Source organism: Callorhinus ursinus, unplaced genomic scaffold (assembly GCF_003265705.2).
Source record: "Callorhinus ursinus isolate GAN/ISIS: 27379988/994484 unplaced genomic scaffold, GSC_fseal_2.0 scaffold16, whole genome shotgun sequence".
Lineage (NCBI taxonomy): Eukaryota > Metazoa > Chordata > Mammalia > Carnivora > Otariidae > Callorhinus > Callorhinus ursinus.
The window spans coordinates 13,978,504-14,000,281 of NW_027397078.1; the positions used below are offsets into that span (position 1 = coordinate 13,978,504).

At 41.2% G+C, this 21,778-nt stretch overlaps 1 protein-coding gene across 1 annotated transcript in view; it reads left to right on the top strand.

Annotated features, from left to right (window-relative positions):
* Positions 1-11,723: 11,723 nt before the first annotated feature.
* Positions 11,724-21,778, top strand: part of TMEM47 (transmembrane protein 47) — a 28,752-nt gene continuing 18,697 nt past the window's right edge. Inside the window, exon 1 of the mRNA XM_025857886.2 lies at positions 11,724-12,084. Within this exon, the coding sequence (XP_025713671.1) occupies positions 11,859-12,084 (226 nt within the window). The 5' untranslated portion in view covers positions 11,724-11,858. The remainder of the gene's footprint in view (positions 12,085-21,778) is intronic.

The window sequence follows — 21,778 nt, forward strand, 5'->3', positions numbered from 1 at the left end:
GCAATGAAAAAGCACGTGCAAAACACAGAAAATACTAGCGGTTGGTGAGCGCTCAATAAAGCCTAACTAATAATAATATTAACAAAATGATGGGGGCGCCTGGGTGGCTCAGTCTTTAAGCGTCTGCCTTTGGCTCAGGTCATGATCCCAGGGTTCTGGGATCGAGCCCCGCATCGGGCTCCCTGCTCTGCGGTGAGCCTGCTTCTCCCTCTCCCTCTCCCTCTGCCACTCCCCCTGCTTGTGCTCTCCCTCTCACTCACTCTCTCTGTATGTCAAATAAATAAATAAAATCTTTTAAAAAAATGATGTGCAATGAAATCCGATCTGGAACCACTCACATCTCTCATACTCTGGGTCATTAATACAAGTGTGCCACGACATTCAATTCTGTGGCAGTCCTGGACGAACCATTTGAGACATAGCCACAGTATCGTTTCTCTTTCTCAACCTCCTGGCCAAACATGACAAAACATTGTCACAGGGTCTTATAATTGAACTTGCCTCAAATTTAAATAAGGTGCCAAAGAGAACAGATACTGGGATGCCAGAGTGAGGGTGACAGAGACTCCCTCTTCCAATTACTAGATTTACAAAGAATATAAAGTAGGACCAGTTCCATATCTCTTAACCCCCTCAGCCTGATCAACGGCATAAAATTAGACCTATAATAGACGCAGCATTCCTTTAAAAAAAAAAAAAAGAGTAGCTTTATATGTCCAACCTGAATTAAGCCTGAGCTACAGAGAAGTTTAAATGCTAACTAAAATTTGGAGTTTCAATTACTATACTGCAGCTGGACATTATAATCGCTGAATTGAGATTGTATTTGCCACCTAAAGTAACCATGGGACTCTGAAAGTGAGCAGACACCCATGAGCTCTGTAAGAGATATCAATAAAGAGTGGAGGAAGATTATCCCGCACTAAAAATGTTTAAAGAGACCTTGGAGGAAGAAAAAAATTAAGTTGCCTTTTTGCTTCCTGTGTTTTTTATTGTGGTAAAAAACACATAACATAAAATTTACTGTTTTAACCATTTTTATGTGTACAGTTCAGTGGAATTAAATGCATTTATAATGTTGTGCTACCATCACCACTATTGATCTCCAAAACTCTTTTCATCTTGTAAAACTGAAACTCTAAACCCATTAAACAATAACTCCCTATTCCTCCCTTCCCCCTAGCCCCTGGCAACCACCATTCTTCTTTCTGGAAATTGCCTTTTGAATCATGTTTTTTCAAACAGACCTGTTACCCATAAATGGTGGAATCATTTCCAACTTCTCATTCTTTAGTATCCACACATCTTAGCTGTTTCCAAACAGCCTTTGCATTTTTTTTCTATATAATGCTTTTCCATACTTTTTCTTCTAATGGAGTCATTGTCAAATAAATTATTCAGAGTACAGTCAACTCTAACCCAGTCTAGACTAATATCTCAACTTCTGATCTCTTTCTGTTTAAAGCACTATTAATGATTGCCACCAAAACTATTTTCATTTCTGCACGTAATCTACTATCTTACACTTCTGATAGTTCCCAGAAGTGATGATAGGAAGGCAAGAAACACCTTACAAGACTAAGCATTGCAACATTAGCAGATATGATGAGAAACTCGGGCATGGTTGGAAAACCATTCGGAAGAGTGAAGGAAAAATGGAGCGGTGAAAAAGCCACTCAAATGCTTGGCTTCAACAGTAAAGTCTGAACAAGAAGAGAGGTCAAGGACAGAGTGAATATTTTGTACCACAGATTCCACAATCGCATGTCTGGATTTTGCAGGACACTCCTGATTTTTAATATTTTGGCTGGTTGTTCCTTTAAAACAGTTAGCTGGTCTCCTAAATTTGGGTTTGATGACTTGTTAGTTGGCATGAATCTGGCTTGGTAATGGCAAAAACAGCCCCATATTCAGTAAAACAGCAGTAGGAACATTATCCCCAAATATGCAGAGTTTTCAGTTCGGTGAAATTGCTCATATCCAAGTGAAATTTGACTATACTTCAGGGAAAGATAGTTCTACATATTTCCTGGGGAGAGACAAGGATATTAACAAGGATTGGATGTCATATAAATAATACAGTATGAGCCATGCATGCTGTGTGTGCGTCCGTGTGTGTGTGTGTGTGTGTGTGTGTGTGTGTGTGGTTTCAGACAATGTGATTCACTGCTTGTTTATTCCCCAAAAAAGTCAGGATGTGGATCATGTGAGAGACTAAATATGACAACAGCAGAAGAAGGAATAAAGAGGAGTAAGATTTTTTAAATGGGAAAAAGCAAGTCATGTACACATACTTTAGAAATGTCTTTTGATTGTTTTTACTTCTTTCTTTTTCTGTTTCTTTCACTGGATTTAGAGAATGGAAGTAAACATCAAAAATCCTCAGGAAAACACGATGAATTTAAAAGGATAGGATAACGAAGTAGAATGAAGAGGCAGGGGATAGCTGAGAGTCTTTTGCAGCAGCCCTATCAATAATTAAAACCACGCGCTTTAAGATAATTTCTATTTTAGTTTTGCTGACTCCAAAGCACAAATTTAATATATTTATTTTTTCTTATATTCCTTAATCCTGCCCTCAGAAACTTGAGCAAAGAATGAAAACCAGATTTGGTTTTTCTTCTAAAAGGAAGCTTGTTTCCCTTAGAGAGAAATGTACTCCAGAAAAGCCATGAACAACAGTAGCATACATCAGTTGAGTCAAAGTTAAAAAAAAAAAAAAATAGAAACACCAAAGCATGCACAACACACGCAAAATACGTGCTCTCCCTCCTGGGTGCACACAAAGTATTAAAACGTATGACCAAAGAAGTGTCCAGAGATTGAAATGAAAGTGATAGCAAACTGGTAAAGATATTCCAAACATTTTGAGAAAACTTGCAATAGACATTGAACAGAAGAATATATTGGAAAAATGTACTTCTCTGACTATGCCTACCGATCTGCTTTATCTGTCTTGCTTCATCAAAATTGGTTATATCTTGTCAAGAAATAGTACAGGGTTATCAGAAATCACAGCTTCACTTAGTTCACGGTAGGGCAATGGTGTCAAAACACAGAATGGTGGTGTCAATCACCCCGATTCTCCACCAGCTATGAAAAATCAGTCCCTGTGAGGGTTACCTGCCCATCTTTCGGTCATAATTGGCAACTCTCGTAATCAATAACTTTTATTTATTTTCTATATTTTCTCCTAACTGCCAACTACTCATATATAATTGGGCTTTTATAGTTTCTTAAGTAAATTTTACTTGTCTGCCGATTTCGTTCTCTCAAGCATGCTGAAAATCCTGTACCCACTCTCTCTAGACACCGCGTGCCCTGGATCAATTTTCGCACATGCCATCTTTCACTTACTTTTGCTTCCATGGGCGGTTTCTCTTCTCAACACTATTCACTGGCGTGCCATTTTTTGTTTGTCGATTTGTCAATTAAGAAGACAGGGTGAGAGTTTCTAAGATCTAATAACTGTGTTGGCTAAAGATAAGGAACTTAAAAGGAGTCTGGAGAGCAAATGTCAGAGTGGCCAGGGTTTAAAACCACAACAATGCAGCTTCATCCTCTTACTTTACCTAGCGATATCATTTCCAAGCCTGTGATTCTCTGTATTTGATGGTCTTTATCAGTGGGGATTAGCTGCCCTTTTGTACTTTGTTCTGTGCTATACTTTCAGATGACTTGGATAATTGAACTTCTGCCTTTTACTTCTAGGTGCCTAGCAATTTATTTACGTATCGTGCAGCTGCATAAATGTCTCAGAGTGAATTCGCAAGAAGCCAGGGGTCACTCTTAGTGTTCCTCAGTCTTAGAAGTTGTTTTTTAAGTTGTACTTGAAGAGGGACCAACATTTATCTTCATTAGTCAATTAACACATCGTCAGAATCTTGGGACTGAACTGAGAATTACAGCTCTCGTAAGTGAGACAACATGGTTTAGAACTACTGAGTCTAGAATACACTGATGCCAGTTAAGGTCCACAACGCTGACTAATCATTGCCAGTGGCACCAAACACAGTGACAATAAGAGCCTGCTGAGAAGTGGACATGAAAGAAACACCATTCACCTGGGCAGCAGGTAATGTGTTGAAGGGTAGGGCATAAAGTGGTGAATTTTCATTTGCTTAGCAGCTGCTTTGATACCTCCGCTTGTAGTAGAAGTTGAGCCCTGAGAGGCCTGAGATGATGTAGATCAGATGTTTCTCAAACTTGAACTTGTGCACAAATCACTATGGATCCCGTTAAACTACAGACTCTGATTCAGTAGGTCTGGGGAGAGGTCAGGGCTCTGCGTTTCTAGTGAACTCCCCGGTGATTCCAGCCCTGGTGGCATCCTTGGACCACACTTCGAGTAGCAAGGATTGAGAGCACTGGGGATGGAATCTACTGAATGCACAGATGGGGAGAAGAGGGAGGGATGGGACCGACAGAGATGTGGGTTAGATGCGGATCTGATGAGGCAAGTGGGACATGGAGGGCTTTACTCTTCATAGTGTAGCACCGCTTACTTGTGACTTCTCAAGTAGTCCAAAAGGTTAATAATTCAAAACTACATACAGCAGTGCTATTTGATGTATTTTTCCTGGTGATTGGTGAATAAGCTGGCATTTGCAACTAGCTTGGTTAGGGGTATAATTAAGCATTCTACTAGATGCAGAACCAGATACAGAGACGAACAGAAGCAAGGACTGAGGAAAGGATTTGGGGCTCTAAAGGATCATAAAATTAGAGATTCAAATAAAGTTTATCTAAATCTCCCAGGGACCAGAAGGCCCTAGCTGACATCTGGATTATAATAATATAATAATTATGATTAGTGCTTACCATATGGCAGACATTATACATTTATATAAATCACCTCATTAATTCTTACAACTCAATGACATAGGTATCACCCCATTTTATAAAAGAGGGAACTGAGGTTCATGGTATGTCCAAATCCATATAGACAGTAGGTTCCAGAGTGAGTATCTTAACCTTGGTCTGGCTAAATCAAAAGCAATTCCCATTCTTGCTTGCTGAAGACCAAGAAACTTAAAAGAGTGTATGTGGGGCGGAGTGGGGGGGGCGGAGAGGGGGCACTGAAAAAGGCAGGCTAAGGAAAAGTTGAAAAAAATGATTCAGAGAATGACAAAAAGCAACGATCTTCATATTGTTCTGATATCTCCACCTATATTTGTTTGAACCTGAATGAGCTGACATTTTGAATTTTGACAGACTGCTGACAAATCATGCAGTACTACTTAGTCACTTCAGAGACAAATTTTAAAAGGTGAAATCTAGAGGTGAGAGCTACACTGAAATACAATTCCTAAGAGGATCTGTTTTCCACTAGCCTCAATCCCCTAGCATTGCTGACATTTAAGACCACCTTTTGGAAATTCCAGAGAGAAATAGCTTAGCTGCATTCTTCTTCTTGGAAGTATGAGTATAAATTGCTCCAGGTACCCTTTCTACTTGATCATTTTTTAAATTTCAGCCTTACCTTCAATTAACTTTGAGCCAACACTATACTTGAGATTTACAAAAGTGGGGTTCGTTTTTTTCCCAATTGCAAATGTGAGTCCTTCAGGCCACAGAGAAGAAGAGGGATCTGCACTTTCTAATGAAAGAGAATTTTCTTACACTATAGATATTGTCTCTATCAGGAAAAGACTTGGGAAGCGCTCCCAGCTACAACAATTTTGAGACTGTCTATACTACAAAAAATAGACACATGGCAAATAATGCAACAGTGCAAATCATCACGGATGAAACTATTTTTGAGATGAGAAACTGACACTGTTGCAGACCAATTTGGGAAGGGGGGATTCCTAAGCAGGCATCTCTTAGAATTTTCCCATCAGTCTCAAGTGTCTTCATTCAAACGTCCAAGGGTAAAAGGTCTCCGTGAAAAATCCCAAAGCACGCAGAGTTGACTTTAGCCCGAAATCTAAAGTTACAGAGGAAGCTCAGCTAACAAGCTCCAAAGAGAGCGATGGAAAGGGTGAGCAATTTCCCAGGGTGATTCCTGATGACAATGATTCCGTCTCTACTCTAACTTCACTTGGCTTGCATTTAAGTCAACACCGAAATCATAATTCAACACTCATTCCCTTCAAGTTCCGTCAAGCATATGCTAAACCTGCTCGGCTTACCAAAGTATTCAACTATTCAGGGAAACCACCTCTGAGGCTTCCAGGGTTCCATTTTCAGTTTAATCCTCCAGCATGGGGCACGCCAGGAGAGATGTAGAATTGATGTACCATGTTGGTGGGGGCCAAGGATAAATGAAATTCTGCCAGAACGAGAATATGTTGGTAGGCATGCACTTGCTTCTTGCTTTAGAGTAACCAAGGGCTTCAACTTGTAGTTGTAGAAACAAAGAAAAAAACAAAACCTATAAAAATGCAGTCATGAGGTGCTTAAAGTGCTTACACCTGTTCATTTATCCATAAAGCTAAAAGTGAATACAAATAAAATATAAATATGGAGGAACTTTTGTGCCTATAAGTGTTAGCTGTTAAGGAAAGAGATGCTTGAAAAAGATGGAAAAGGCATTTAGACGTAGTCCCACTGGGAATATTCTAATTTTCCATGTATTCCTACCTCCTGGGCATCTGATTCATGTTTCTTTCATTACAACAAACATTTATTTTAAAACTAATCATCCTTCAACTCCAATGGCCTCTTGTGTTTTCACTTCTAAGATGTATTTCCCTTATCTGTGGACAAGTAAATTATTATGGTCACAGGTACCACTATGAAACGACAATTAAGTTGAAATCAAAACATCAACACATAATGTGAATAGCAAATGCGTTATTATTGACTTAAAGCTAACTAATTCAACAATATCATACACTTTTAAATTGGAAAAGACATTAGCAAATGATGGAACTTAGGTTTTGGGGATGTGTAATTCTTTATCTTCATCAATGTTGTTTTTTAAAAAGCAGAAATAGCAATTATTAGTAATGACTTTTTGTGATAACTCTAAGCCAAGAACTTTGCCGCAATGCAACAAGAAATCTGAATAATGCAATACAGAATACACCATAACCTGGAACTCTCTTGGACCTTATTAATTATCATAAATAGCAGGCGGGCCTCATTATATCATGGTTTCACTCCCATCAGAATCCTTCTGGCATGGAAGTCAAGAATGGAATTAGAGTAAAGTGAATAAATCACCAAAGTACCCTTTGTTTCTGATTTTTAAAATATTTTGCCAACATTATTTTCTGTGACACTGGAAAAACAGTTGGTGTGTATTTCTAATCTTTTAATGACTGCTTCATCACTTTCCCCTCCTTTCTATTTCTTCCTCTCTCAGAGCAGATAGGTGTAACCGGTATGCCACATCTGGATGAGAGCCCAGTGCCAAAAGAGCCTCAGTAGCTGTACATTAGTAGTTGTATATTTCAAATGCCAAGCAAATGCAGAGATGTGCCTTTGCTGACAGACTGAGCAGACAACATGACATTTATTCCTCTTTATGCTCTGAAGACACATTTAACGTCTGGAATGTACTCCTCCTCCCCATCTCTTCCAACCTCCCACCATGACACTTTTCTATTTTTCTAATGAACTTCCCAATCTCTTCCATCTGACCTCACCTCTCACATTGCTGCCCCATTTTTCTGGCCTGATTCAAGCATGGGGCTCATCTTTTCTTTTACTTCAGGGCCTAGGGAATGACTCCTCCCTGCCTTTCCCTGGCTATACCTCTCACACAGAGTCACACATAGGAGTTCCGTGACTCCAATTTTCATGGAGCTCCTATACCATGGGATAGAGTTAGGGCCTCTAGTCTTTGCCCCCCTGAGGCCCAGGGAGAGGGGTGATCACAGTGCCATGGTGTCCCAGGCTAGGCTCAGGGAAAAGAGGGGACCTCTGGCCTTTGTGTGACACTATATAGTACAGGGCCAACTAAGTCATTGCTTTTAAGAGATTTAAAGTAAATTCTTTTGAGCTAGGAACTCTTCACAGTTCAATGTAGGTCCATATTATTTCTCAGATATAAGTCCATTTCAATCCTCATTTCTACCTCCCTCCTATACACACACACACACACACACACACACACACACACACACACTCCTTAGTTGTCACTTCCTATCCCACTTCGTCAGTTAACTTGGTTTTGTAGTTTTCATTCAATGTTTACTAATTGTTGGAATCCTCCACACTATTTTTTCCATCTTTAGGGTAAATGTAAGTCCACCATTCCTTAGGTAAAACTTTTCGGGCTAGCTGTGTTGAGGAATTCAGACTTTTTCAAAATTTTAAAGGATACTTTTTTATTTTTTTTAATTATGTTAGTCACCATACATCATTAGTTTTTGATGTAGTGTTCCACGATTCATTGTTTTTGTATAACACCCAGTGCTCCATGCAGTACGTTCCCTCCTTAATATCCATCACTGGGCTAACCCATCCCCCCACCCCCTCCCCTCTAGAACCCTCAGTTTGTTTCTCGGAGTCCATAGTCTCTCACGGTTCGTCTCCCCCTCTGATTCCCCCCTTCATTTTTCCCTTCCTTCTCCTAATGTCCTCCATGGTATTCCTTATGTTCCACATATGAGTGAAACCATACAATAATTGTCTTTCTCTTCTTGACTTATTTCACTTAGCATAATCCCCTCCAGTTCCACCCATGTCGATGCAAATGGTGGGTATTCATCCTTTCTGATGGCTGAATAATATTCCATTGTATATATGGACCACATCTTCTTCATTCATTCATCTGTCAAAGGGCATCTCAGCTCTTTTCACAGTTTGGCTATTATGGCTTTGCTGCTATGAACACTGGGGTGCATGTGCCCCTTCTTTTCACTAGATCTGTATCTTTGGGATAAATACCCAGTAGTGCAATTGCTGGGTCATAGAGTAGCTCTACTCTAGTGCAGGGGTGCCTAGGTGGGTCAGTCGGTTAAGGAACTGCCTCCAGCTCAGGTCATGATCCTAGGATCCTGCCCTACATCCAGCCCCCTGCTTAGCGGGGAGTCTGCTTCTCCCTCTCCCTCAGCCTTCCACTCTCCCTGCTTGGGCTTGCTCTCCCTCCCTCTCTCTCTCTCTCTGTGTGTGTGTCAAATAAATAAATAAATAAATAAATAAATAAATAAATAAATAAAATCTGTTTTTAAAAAAAGGATACTCTGGTGAATATACTGTAAATTTAGGCAATACCCAACAGGTTCAGTGGCTGCATATTTATTCATGCTAAGTGGAGATAAACCAAAACCATAAATAGCCTCACATCAGTATATGTGCTGCCGAAGCGAGCACAAATAGCCTCACATCAGTCTGGAATTGTTTTTTCCACCAAATGAGCTTGCTACAAACTTATGAGAACAACGACAACAAAATACTTTGTCTTGAAAGGTTTTCATATTTTTTAAAAGTGAGGATTAAGGATGGTAGGTCTATATTATGTTGTGCAAATTCTAAAAATGATTAACAGAAGAATGGAGTATTTCAGAATTGGGGAGTTTGTAGTTAAAAATGGCTTATTTTTCTAATTTTGGAGACAGTACAGAGAAAATTTTGTAGGTAGTATAAAGAAAGATGGATTCACTCAAGTAAGCAGTTGAGAACAAGCCAGAAAAACAAAGCAAAATGAGTGTGTTGGGGGGGGAGGGGGCACAGAGCAGCTAGGGTGGAAGTGGAGAAGGAAGGAAACTCAAATTAGAGGAAACAAAGATAAAGAAAAATATTGGCTGACTGGAAATAAAACTTATTAAAGGCAGGTTATAAAACTTGGAGAAAAAAGATTATAACTTTGAGGCATAGTCAAGAAATTTTCTTAAATGTTATTTTCAAATGTACATTTTAAACCCACGAACATAAATCCAGGTAAAAGAAAAATACCACAGTCCTGGTCATCCCTGTTAATCACCCCGGTTTTTAATTTTTCAGTGTTCCATTCGTTTTCAAAGAGAAGCGCTTTAGGCTTCTTTCTCCTTGGAAAGTTGGGAGACCAAGAAGCTTATTGGAAGTTAGAGTTTAAGGCGCTCAGAGTGGTCTAGGTATTCCTTTGTAAGGGGCAGTACATATCATAATTGAGAGGTAAGGGGGAAGTTGCCAATTTTCTAATTTCCAAATGTAAAAAAAAAAACATGGGTTTTTATTTCACATTGGGTTGATTCTTATTCTCAAGGCATTTGACACTAACTGGATTGTTTCTTCCATTCAAAATGTTGCTTCAGTCAAAATGTGGTCAGCTCTATGGAAAGATGTGGTTACAAGGAAAGAAATTGTTATCAACAAAAAGTGTGAAATCCTACAGTGCCGAGGACAGTGTTTCCATAAAAAAAAGAGGAGGAATTTCTTTCATTTTTCAGATCTGAACCACTATTTTGGGTTTCTACCAAATTTTCCAGATGGTGAAAGATCTGGGAACGTCCCCATCCCCAATGATCTATTCAATAAATTGCTTCTTTTATAGGAAAAATGGAAAGTAGTCAAAGAGATACAATAGACAATCGGCCAAGCGCAAGCTGCACTAGTCAATTACAGAACCACAAAGTCAATTTCAAGGGGTGTTTATACCTCACAGATAGGAAAACAAACAAAAGAGTGAGTGAATCTCCTTAAGAACAAACGCTAGGTCATATTGGGCTGAATCTTCAGCTTGGAGTGCACAGTAGGTGCTCAATAAATGTGCGTAGATTAATTACTTAAAAATATGCCACATTTCCTATGCCAGGCCCTGGACTAGGTCTTGCGGGGCACAAGAGTAAGTTAATGCCCTGGGAGGAATTCAGATCTAACCTGGCATAGTGCAAAGCCGAATGAATAAAGGCTTAAGTCAACGCGCTATCAAAGAACAGAGCCCCAGAGAAGCCAAGTAAGGTTTACTTCATATTTTGCAGGAGCTCTCATACCCATTTTAGCGCTTGCGTTCCCTGGATTGCCCTTTATAGGGGGCGCAAAAGGAGGCGAGCCCAGAGAACAGAAGCGGCGGCAGGATTGGGGGAAAGTTGGGAAATAGGAAAAACTGCGGGGTTCCTGGGTCCGAGACTGAGTCCGTCCTGGGTTTGAAAAGAGGACTATGCCTTTTGTCACTCTTCTTCCTCCAAATCCCCCCGGGAGGAGGAATTGGCTGGGGGGGGGGGGCGCGGCGGGGAGGGTTTACATCAGAGAGACCCACAGAGAGTACTGCTCTTTGCTAGAACGGCCACAGCCCAAGAAACCTATGATTCCACAGCTGACGCCTTCCAGAAAAGGACCCACCCAGGCTCGCTAAGAAAAGGAAACCCACGTGACAGCGGAGGGTGGGGGTGGGAAGCGAGGCGACCCCGGAGCGAGAGAGGCCAGAGGCGGGGCCGGAGACCAAGCTGCTACAAGGAACTGCCCCGCGCAGCCCGTCCCGGGCGAAGGGCTCGCTCTGGGCTCCGCGCGTGCCGGTCACTGTGGAGGAGACAACTCGTTCCGAGCGCGCCACGCACAGGGGTCAGAGAAGAGAGACCCGCTTCACGCACTGGCAAGGGGCGGGGCGGTGCTAGCCTCCAGCGCCGGGAGCCGGAGCTTGACGCCGCCCGGGTGCGGACCCACCGCCCCTCCCCGCTCGGCCCCGCCTCCCGCAGCCCGGGGAGGGGCCGGGGCGGAGCTAGCCTGGCCGCGCCGGGGCGGAGCGGGCGCCGGCAGAGCTCGGCGCGGGGCTGGCAGCGAAGGTCCGCGGCGGGATAGGCGTCGCTGCGGCTGCCGAAGATCTCCCCCCCCCCTTCCCGCCACCCCGGCCGGTAGTCCCCACAGACCTACCTTCGCGGCCCGCGGCGGCTCCGCTGCCTCCTTCCAAAGGAGGTCCGGCTCCCCGCTCTCCGGACCCGCCTGGCGACCTCGCCTCCGGCGGGGCGGGCGGCTGCGGCGCCCGGGGCATGGCTTCGGCGGGCAGCGGCATGGAGGAGGTGCGCGTGTCGGTGCTGACCCCGCTGAAGCTGGTCGGGCTGGTGTGCATCTTCCTGGCGCTGTGTCTGGACCTGGGGGCCGTGCTGAGCCCGGCCTGGGTCACGGCCGACCACCAGTACTACCTGTCCCTGTGGGAGTCCTGCCGGAAACCCGCCAGCTTGGACAGCTGGCACTGCGATTCCACGCTCAGCAGCGGTGAGGGCCCGGCGCGCCGCGACCCCTGCCCCCCACCCCGGACTGCCCGGTGCGCGGCTGCCCGGACGGCCACCGCCTCTCTCCCCACCTTCTGTGTCCCCTACCCTCGTCCGCCCCGCTCCATCCTGGCCCTTCGCGGACCCTGGGGCTACAGCCGCCTCCCTGGTAGCCAGCCCTCGTCTCTCCCCGGTCCTGGTCGCCAAACCCAGTGCGACGTCCCGCGCCCTCTCCGTCCTCCCGTGGCCATTCCTCGGGCTCTGGAGTAACACGTATGCTGTTTGGGGTAACTGATATCCTTTGAGGCGAGAACCGTGGGGCTGTGTTAAAAATGCAACGCCTTCCCCACTCACGTTAGAAAAGAGACAGGCAAAACCGCCCCAACTGCACCAAGACGCCCTGGGTTCTCTGCTCGGTCTTCCCCACTCTTCTCCCTCCTCTCTCAAGGAGGAATTTGCCTGAGTTTACCTCTTGGTGCCCACGTTTCTGCCTGCTCTACTCCACTTTGTCTCGGTTTTCCCCAGGGAGTTTCGGTTTGGGTTTTATTTCCTTAAATTTTTGAGGGATCTGGAGAGTTGGAACAGAGACAGGCGTAATTTCCTTTCCTTTTTTGGTGACACGTCGTTGGTTGTGAGTTGCCCTTCTTTCTCTTCCTCTCCAAATACCTCCTCTCTCCTTCAGACCTTTCTTTTCTCCATGAGCTCCTTACTCACAGATGCCTGGAAAGTTGTGGCTTATTCAGCTAGCACTGGAAGCTGCAAACGGATGGGGTGGAGGGTGGAGAAGAAGGTAGTCACTGGGGCTACCCAGCCCCAAGGCGGGGGGGCTTTACTCTCTCCTTGACCCCCAGTTGCCTTCCCCTGAGTCCCAGTTAAGCCGTTAGCAGAAATCTGCCAATTTCCGATTTCTTGCAGTAAACCCTTTTCCTCGCTAAATCTTGATTCTTCAGCGGCTGGTGTCAGTGCAGAGAAAGGGGAATGAAGGGAGAGGACCTGCCCGTGATTTTACACTTACCCACGCGTACCCCTAAGAAACTGATTAAATTCCTTCGTGACAGTTTGTCTTCTCTGGGACTATTTATGAAGCTTTACTGGAGACGTTTCAAGTTCCAAGAAAGTTGAAATAGCACAAATGCCACACAAACCTGATTTACTTTTGTCTTGGTTTCTTGTTTCAAGAAAGATTAGTTCACTTGGTTAAGTTTCTTTCATAAATTTGATTTTCTGTTTACAAAAGGCCTCTTCTTTGATTTTGCTGCAAAATTCCCATTGACGGGGTTTGTCTTTGTTGCTTAATTCACTGTGGAGGGGACTGGTTGGCAGCAGGAGGTCAACATTTAGGTCTTTTAATTCTTTCAGGGTTGGTTGTTTACAACTAAAGATAAAATAAATCGGTAAAATGCCTTTCTTCAGTAACCAGGGGATCCAAATAAACTTTGGAGAAAATATCTTTTCTTTCCCCTCTCCAATAGAAATGGAAATTTACGTAGGAATGCCAGCTTCAGCATGTCTCCTTAGCAACGGGGATCTTTTGCCCCTTTCTCCTGTCTCCTGAAATAATAGCCCCCTGATTGCATAAAGACTTTTCAGATAGGTTAGAGAAACCAGCCTCTACTCCTCTTTTCTTTTCAGACCCGTATCCTTTTCTCTTGGCCAGGAATGTGGGGAATGGGGAGAAGCCAACCCGAGTTTGTAGAGCAGTATGCCGTGTTTGCTAATTTCTCTGTAATTGCCTCCATACCCATTTATCTCGCCACCCCCCCCCCGCAAGGAAATAGGGAGACTCAAGCTTCATGCAAATGTAGTGATAAGAGGTCTCGTCGGGGTAGAAATTGGAGGCAGGGACAGTTTGATTTTATTTCCCCCAAGCCCGTTAGCCTACCCTTCTGCTAAAACTCATAACCACAGCATTTATTTCTATTTGGGTTCCTGAAAATCAGCTTCAGTTCTATTTTGCTTAAAATAGTTTTCATCCCAGAAAAAGTGTAGTTGGTGAGCAAATGACGTGGGAGGCATAGAGATGGTTTTGTTTGAGGCTAACTGGAACAAGTTCTTGACTTTCTTTATGTAGTAGCAGTTCATTTTTCCTCTCCAAGGCGGTGGGTGGGGGGTGCAGGAGGAAAGGAAACAAAATATGGAAAATTGCTCTATCTCCCCCACTTTACAAAATGTGCTTTTTATGTTCTGTGAACTTGAAGCTTCTATCCACAAATGTTTTGAAATGAAGAGGGAAGCTTGAATTGAAGCGAGCAATGCTTCTCTTGCCTGTTCCAGAGGGCAGGCAGCTTTTCTCAGTCTGTTTGCTGTGTGGAGTAGCAGAAAGCAGAGAGGGAAATGTCTTCTCTGAAGATTTTAAGAGATCCACTTCATTGTCTCTTGAAATGAATTACCTCGGGAGGAGCCACCAAGGACAGTTTTACTGAAGGCCCTTCCCCAGGATCTTCGGGGCTTAATTAAAAACCTTTGTCTTAATTAGAATTAAAACTGCTATGAAGAGATGAGCTTGTATTTACAGAAGGGAAATTTCAGGAATGTTTCTACTGACGACAGTATGTCCTAATTAGGCCCAGTTCCTACGGAAACTTTCCCCTCAGCCATTATTTTTAAAGCTGCATTTTAATTTTGGTACCAAATATGCGTTGTTTGCTGCTTATAATCTGTTTTATGGTTTTAAGCGAAAGCAGAACCATGCCTTTTGTGTCCTGGTGTATTGAAGGTTGCGTCAGCACTTCTAGTACGAACCAGTAATCCGGGTGCCAGTCAACTGTAATGCTTTTCTCTGGTGTCCCAATTCAGTGTAGGGGGACAGTCCAGGCATTCATTCATCTAAAGCTCTAAGTTTTCCAAAAAGACAAATGAGAAAAACGGCCAATAGCCTGTCATTCGCATTGGAAACAAAATAATAATAATAATAATAAAGTATGCTTGTTAGGAAGTTTCGAATAGGTGGTGCTCCCATGGCTGCCGGCCACAGAATTTCTAAGGATAGTTTCCCCACTACTGATTTGCGCAGCCTCTTAATAAATCTTTAATCAGCTTATTTTAAATGGTAGTTGTGTTTTTGGCTTTCTTAGTCACATTTAGTTTTGATAACTTTTGTTTAGCATATAGTTGTTAAGATTTCATAGCCATTGCAAAAGAGCCCTTAGTGCAAATAGGATTGCTCAATGGATAGAGAATGCTGATGCCCTAAACTTGACATAAAATGTGCTGTATAAACTCTAGGGTGGCTTTAAAATTTATAAATATGTAGCTGTTTCATATAAGGCAGATTCCTTTTTTGACATCCATGTGATTTATTGACCGAGCAAAAAGCAAAGACATGCAGATAGCCAAACGAATGCATTTTACTAAGAGTAATTTTAGGATATAACAAGTGCATTTATTCATCTTTCCATCTACAGAATCTATGCATCTTTTCTATCCATGAAATACTTGATCAAATAGTGCCTTTTTTAAGGAATATTGTTAACATCATTCGTGCACTGTCCTAAAAATAGCTTCATTTGTAACATGAGTCACTGGCAGTTTTGAAATGGCAGTGCGCGCCGTATGCTAATAACAGGTGAATATTATTATTTTCAGTTGACAAGAGGTTCTCTTAAGAGTGCTTTCTATGTAGCTCATTTTCCTAAAACTAGTAGAAAATTCCACTTTAACAGGTTTTGTAAGAAAACCCACCTTGGGTCGTAGTTTAAGATAAACCAAACTGCCTAAACAACTTCAAATCTTAGAAAATCTGAGGTTTAGTGATTCTGAATTCAGGTCTATGTCCTCCGTGCATAATTTGAATCCATACCTTCATAGGGAAACAGAATTGCATTGGGAAACCTCACAGTGTGATTTACTCCAGGAAAGGTTCAGCTTCTTGCTCGAAATGAGTTGATACTGATGCGTGTTTACAAATAGTTCTGCAGGCCTGGAGGTCAGACAGTTAGACCCTCCTCTGGCTTCCTGAAAAAGGACTTAAGTAGAACAAATGCAGTTTTATTTAACCTACACAGCATAGGTGGGTGGAAAATTATACAAAGAGTAGCACTCAGCACCAAAACTTTCTCAGTAAGTTGGAGAAAACCAAGTATAACTTATTTCACGATCTTTTCTTTTACCATCTCCTAAGATTTTCAAGCTCCCAAGATTGACTTTTACAAAGGATGTTTTAATTTGTGGGCAGATATAATTCCTCTTTAGCTCACATTTATAGAATGATTGTAATTTCCAGAGAACCATTTAGATCAGTCTTTGTCAGCAAAGGGATTTGATGGGTGTGTGAGAATCCTGGCCTTTCATAAAACATTTCACAATAAAACCAAAGCAAACAAAAGCATATCTTAGGCAATAGATTTTGCCTGCTTCAGGAATATATTTTAGGAATTTCTTTCAAGTTTCTGTTAATGGTAAGACTACTTAGTGGGACCAAAGGTACATCCAGTACTACTAGATGTATTAGTGAAAAGGACTGTAGATGCTTCAGAATAAGTCCCTGGAATACACTATCTAAATACCACAGTAAATTTCTATATGAATTATGCTAAATTATAATGTAATCCTGTAGGAGGGCAGAGTAGTGTTGAGAATACAGGAGGCTTTAGATTCAAATTGCCCTGAACTTGGCCACTTACCATTCACGTGACCTCATACAATTTAATGGCTTCAAATGGTTTGTCATTAAAATTAAATATATAAAAGTACCTGCTCATTAGGGTTGTTTCCTTATATTCCTCTTCCTTATTATATATGCAGAAAAACAAGCCCAAAGTGATTTTTTTTTTGGATAATTGAGGACTCCCCCCACCACCCTTAAAAGGTAAACTCTTTGCATTGAATAATGAAGTATGCTGTGAGTTTCAAATTTAAATTTTGCTATGTATTACCAAGCATTTAACTATGCTCTTGGTAGATCAGGATCACAAAACTATTATCTAATAGCTACCCTTTTGTTAGTACTATTACAGGGCAGACATCTCCATTATTCCCAATGTCACAGTAAACTTGCAAGGTAGCTAATGTTATCCCTATATGTTACTGAAGAGACCAGGCGTTTTTTAAGTTTGCCAGGTTTTCAGTCGGTGGTAGAGACATTTTTTCCAAGAGAGTACCAGTTAGTGATGCTGGGAAACAAACCACTTCAAAAGTTCGTGGTACAAAACAACAATCATTTTATTATGCTCTTGACTTCTGTGGATCAAGAATTCAGATAGGGCATAATGAGGATGGTTTATCTGGGGCTCCAGGATGTCTGAGGGTGACTTGAATGGCTGGGGACTGGAACATCTGGAACTGCAGGATCTTCTTCCAATGGTTTCACTGGGTTTGGCACCTTGGTGGAAATGGCTGGGAGACTGGAGTCCGCTGGGACTGGCCTTACTGGCGTGGTGGTCCCAGGGTAGTCGAACTTATTACAGGATAAGTGGTTTTTCCCAGAAAGAGGGTTGTAAGAGAACCAGTCTCTGTCTTAACTAGCCTGGAAAATCACAGAGGAGCCATATGGAAGCCCAGATTCCAGGGAAGGAATTTGGACTCCACCTCTTGATGGAGCAACAGCAAGGTCCCATTATAGAAGAACATGTAAGATGGGAGATGCTGTTGGGCCACTTTTGAGGCATAGAGTCTGACACTGGAGTCTAGCTGCCAATCTGCTTTCTTACTTTATTGCCTCTGAAGAACAAAGACAACTACATAGCTACTTTCTTTAAGAATTTTGAATCAGGGGCACCTGGGTGCCTTCGGCTCAAGTCATGATCCTGGGGTCCTGGGAACGAGGAGCCTGCTTCTCCTCCCTCTGCCGCTCCCCCTGCTTGTGCTCGCTCACTCTCTCTCTCAGATAAAGAAATAAATAAAATCTTAATAAAAAAAAAGAACTTTGAGTCAATTATATAAGTAAAATTTGGCTTGGGCACAAACTGCCCTTAACACATGGTTTTAATGATCGGTCACTTGTATGGGGTTACTTTGGATTTGGAATCAAATGAACTCAAAAACCTAACCTGTCTACAAACGGAGAACTTCTACCACTCTCTGTAGGTGACCTTAAGCCATTTTGGTTTGTAGTCTCAAATGACCAAGGCTCAAACTGATTAAGAATCTGGGGTCTAATCTGCTACTTCGTGTTGCTGATAAAATTTTAGTTTTTTTTTTTTTTTTTAAGAAAGTTCTGTATGAGTCTGAGGAGATAGATGTTTTGTACACGAACACTAAAATGTTAAAATTTCAGACAGGAGCCAAGTTTTGTAGTGCTAGAAAGGTGTTGGAGTTGCAGAATTATTTTTTGTTTGCTTATTTTTCCCTTAATAATAACAAATTTTTTTTCCTGACAATTGCCCATATATTGAATTGCAGAATCATAGCACATTTGGGGTAGGAAAGATTTTAAAAGTATTCCTGCCCAGGCAGATTTCTTGAGTGGATAAGAAAAAATGAGGAAGATGCAATGGTAGTGACTCAATAGGAATTGTACTTGGCTGAACTATTTTTGCAGGGTGCGTTTTCAAGCTTTCCTGTCACATTGCAGGTAACTAACTATCTTTTGGTGTTTGAAGGTTTGTTGAGTACTCTCATGTATGGAACTTTGGATGCAGAGGTTAAGTACTACACATGAAATAGATGTCTACTTTTTTATAATCATCCAAGATTTGATTTCACATAGAATTTACGATCTTCAGATAGACTCATATGTCAGTAAGTCTGTGAAGTTTTAGATGTTTTCTATCATCAAATCACCATTGTTGGCATGACTAGTCCTTAGAAATCAACAAAACTTCTTTTTAAGTTTTGCCATGATAGCATGCTTTAAAACATCTGTTTAATTTTAAGTTGAATCATAATTGCAAGTATGTGGAAGGCACCCATTTAAGTTTTTTAAATTGATTAAATGAATATAAATTTCACTAGATCAAGTTATTACTGCATCCTGGCTTTTTTTTTTTTATTACATTTATTTATCAAAAGAGACTGATGTTTCCTTAAACAGAATTTCATCCTTATATGTCAAAGGTACTGGCAGTTAAATCTTACCAGTCTTTTCAAAGTATTGGATCATCTCCCTTGAAAATTAGGCAAGGACACCTTTCCTTGCCCTTTTTTGCTTCTATATTTGTCTGGGATTTTGAGACACTAGTAGACCATCAATTTTCTATTCTGTTGTAGTCTTCTTGCCTAAAGACTCCCATTAAAAAACAAAACAAAGCAAAAAATAAAAAACGAGGCATCCATGGTTCCCAAAGAACCAAGGAAAAATACCTAGAGCATTTTTGTCTCTAGCAGCTTATATTAACTATTGGGAGATTTTTAAATGATAGTTTAATGAGCCATGTTTCAACATAATGTCACCTATTGATTCTCTTTCCAAAATATATGTTTATTAGCAAAAAGATGTTTAAACGTAGAAGCTAGGACCCATGAGTGACATATCATCAATGTGTAAAAAGGCACACCCACAAAAGAACTCAAATTTCCATCAAAGGGGGTTTTATTGCTCTTGTGTTTTAAGGTCCCTAAACCAAAAGTTCATCAAAATGTTGCCATAGTACTTTGTGAATGCGACCTGGTGTCTATTCCTAGCACCACTAGGTGACTTAAAGAGAGAAATTACCTTTCCCCTTTCCTGTATTCTCACGTGTGCCCAAGTGGTTAATTTCATTAAAACATACTCATTGACCTCATAGCAGGACGTAGGCATTATCCTGGTACAGAATTAGCTAGTTTGTGTGCCAGCACTGTGCTGGTTAGGGACAGCAAGGTGATGAATGAAACACTTGCTTTTAAACAAATCATATAAATGTACAAAGTAATGTAAAGGAGGAAATAAAAGTTTAAATTCTGCCGGGGGATAGAAGAGATCTCATCTAAAGAAGTTTGCTAACAGGGAACTGCTATCTTGCCAGTTTTATCCCCCCCCCATATTTACTAAGAGGGTATCTCAATACGGATCGTGGGTGACTGGCTGTCTTCCGTCTACCCTTTGATTATTATTAGCTACTCTAAACCCATCACAGAAGATTTTTAGTTGAATAGAGGAAGGTCACCCACTCCTAGTCCTGGTGTGGGTTTTCTTCTCCCTGCTTTTCCAGATAACCATGTTTTCTAAATTGTAACCTTAGGTTTTTTTCCCTAAGAGTGGGGAAGAAACAATGTTCAGTGTAACAAACTCATCACAACTTTATGGAAATAGTATGATTAGAAATTACTACTGAGAAATACCTGTACCCTTTAGATAATATTAGTTACCATCAAATGCTAACGAAAGCTTTCTAACATAGTACGTGGTAGGAAACAGCCATCATTAGCGGTGATGGTCTTTTTTTTTTTTTTTGGTCTAAATTCTGCAACGTGCTCTAAAAGCAGGGCTCTTTGCTAAGCACTGTATATAACGGTCTTATTTGGGGGGGGAAGATACCATATTATGGTATTTGGATGATAAATTGCATTTTCACCAAATTTTCTAAGATAGAATCCTGTGAAGCAGGTAAAACAACCCTTGCTTTATTAAAGAAAAAGAGATGTGTATTCTTCTAACACCACACAAAATAATTCAAAAGGCTGGAATGAAATTGTCATGGATTGAAAATTAATAACCTGTCTGGTACTTTTGGACAACCAGAATGTTCTAGAATTTTGGCAAAATTGACCTACATTTTGGTTATTAGAGTTGTTGCATCACTTATTTGCATGGTTTGCTAGTATCATATATGTGCTTAAAGGCAGGACGGCACTGCACTTTTGACACATTTTTTATCCATAAATTGGCCTGAAGAGTAGGACTCTAAGTTGTATTATTGCAACTTGATTAACAAGGTAGGTGCTTCTCTAATATTCCATTTCACTTTGTGCAGCATAGTGTACAGTGTCTATATTGTCATTTTGTAAAAGACACATAGTTACTTTAAATATTTGTTTGCACATGAAGACTGTTAGATTTGATATTAGTTGATTGAAAAGACATGATATTAGACGTGGTCTAAAAAAGTGAAGTGTATTTGGTACCTCTGGAAATATTCTCGCTATTAAGTCTAGTTACCTTCCTTTTACACAAAATAACAGCACCATTTTGATTCATTCTTCATACATGAGGATATGGACTTACTGTCCAAACCCGGAAGTATTCATCTCAAATTCCTAAATTACAGTTGATGAAAATAATTCAGTGCCATAATTTCTAATGAAATGAGCTAGGCAGGAAAAAAGCATGGTCTTCTGTGAAGCGGTGGGTGTGTTGGAGAACTTGGGTTTGAAAAAGTTACTCTCTAACTGGAGCTTGTTCTCCCCTCAACAAATATAAACCATCCCAGTATTTCCCATTCCTGATGATAAAATGGAATTGGCAATACTGAGTTTGCTTTGAGTTCTCACCAATATAATTAAAATAAATTTAAGTGTTTTGTTCTACATATGCCCAACAAGTGAATAAAAGTATTTAGAAGAACTGAAGGTGTTCTGAGGATGAGTGAAATGATCCAGCTTATGTGGGTGAGTTAGGGTTTAAGGATGACCTGTGAGGTGGTGTCAAGATGATAGGAAACCTCTTCACCCTGTCACCTCTTCAAGGCGGAACAGTAAATTATTTTAATTGCAGTTATGGATATCATTTTGGGTAATACAGCTGTCTTTTAGGGAATTCAAAGGTAAAAATAAAAGTGACTGGCAAATTTGAATGTGATTATAAAAGTTAATTAAAAATCAATATTTTAATTTGTGATGAG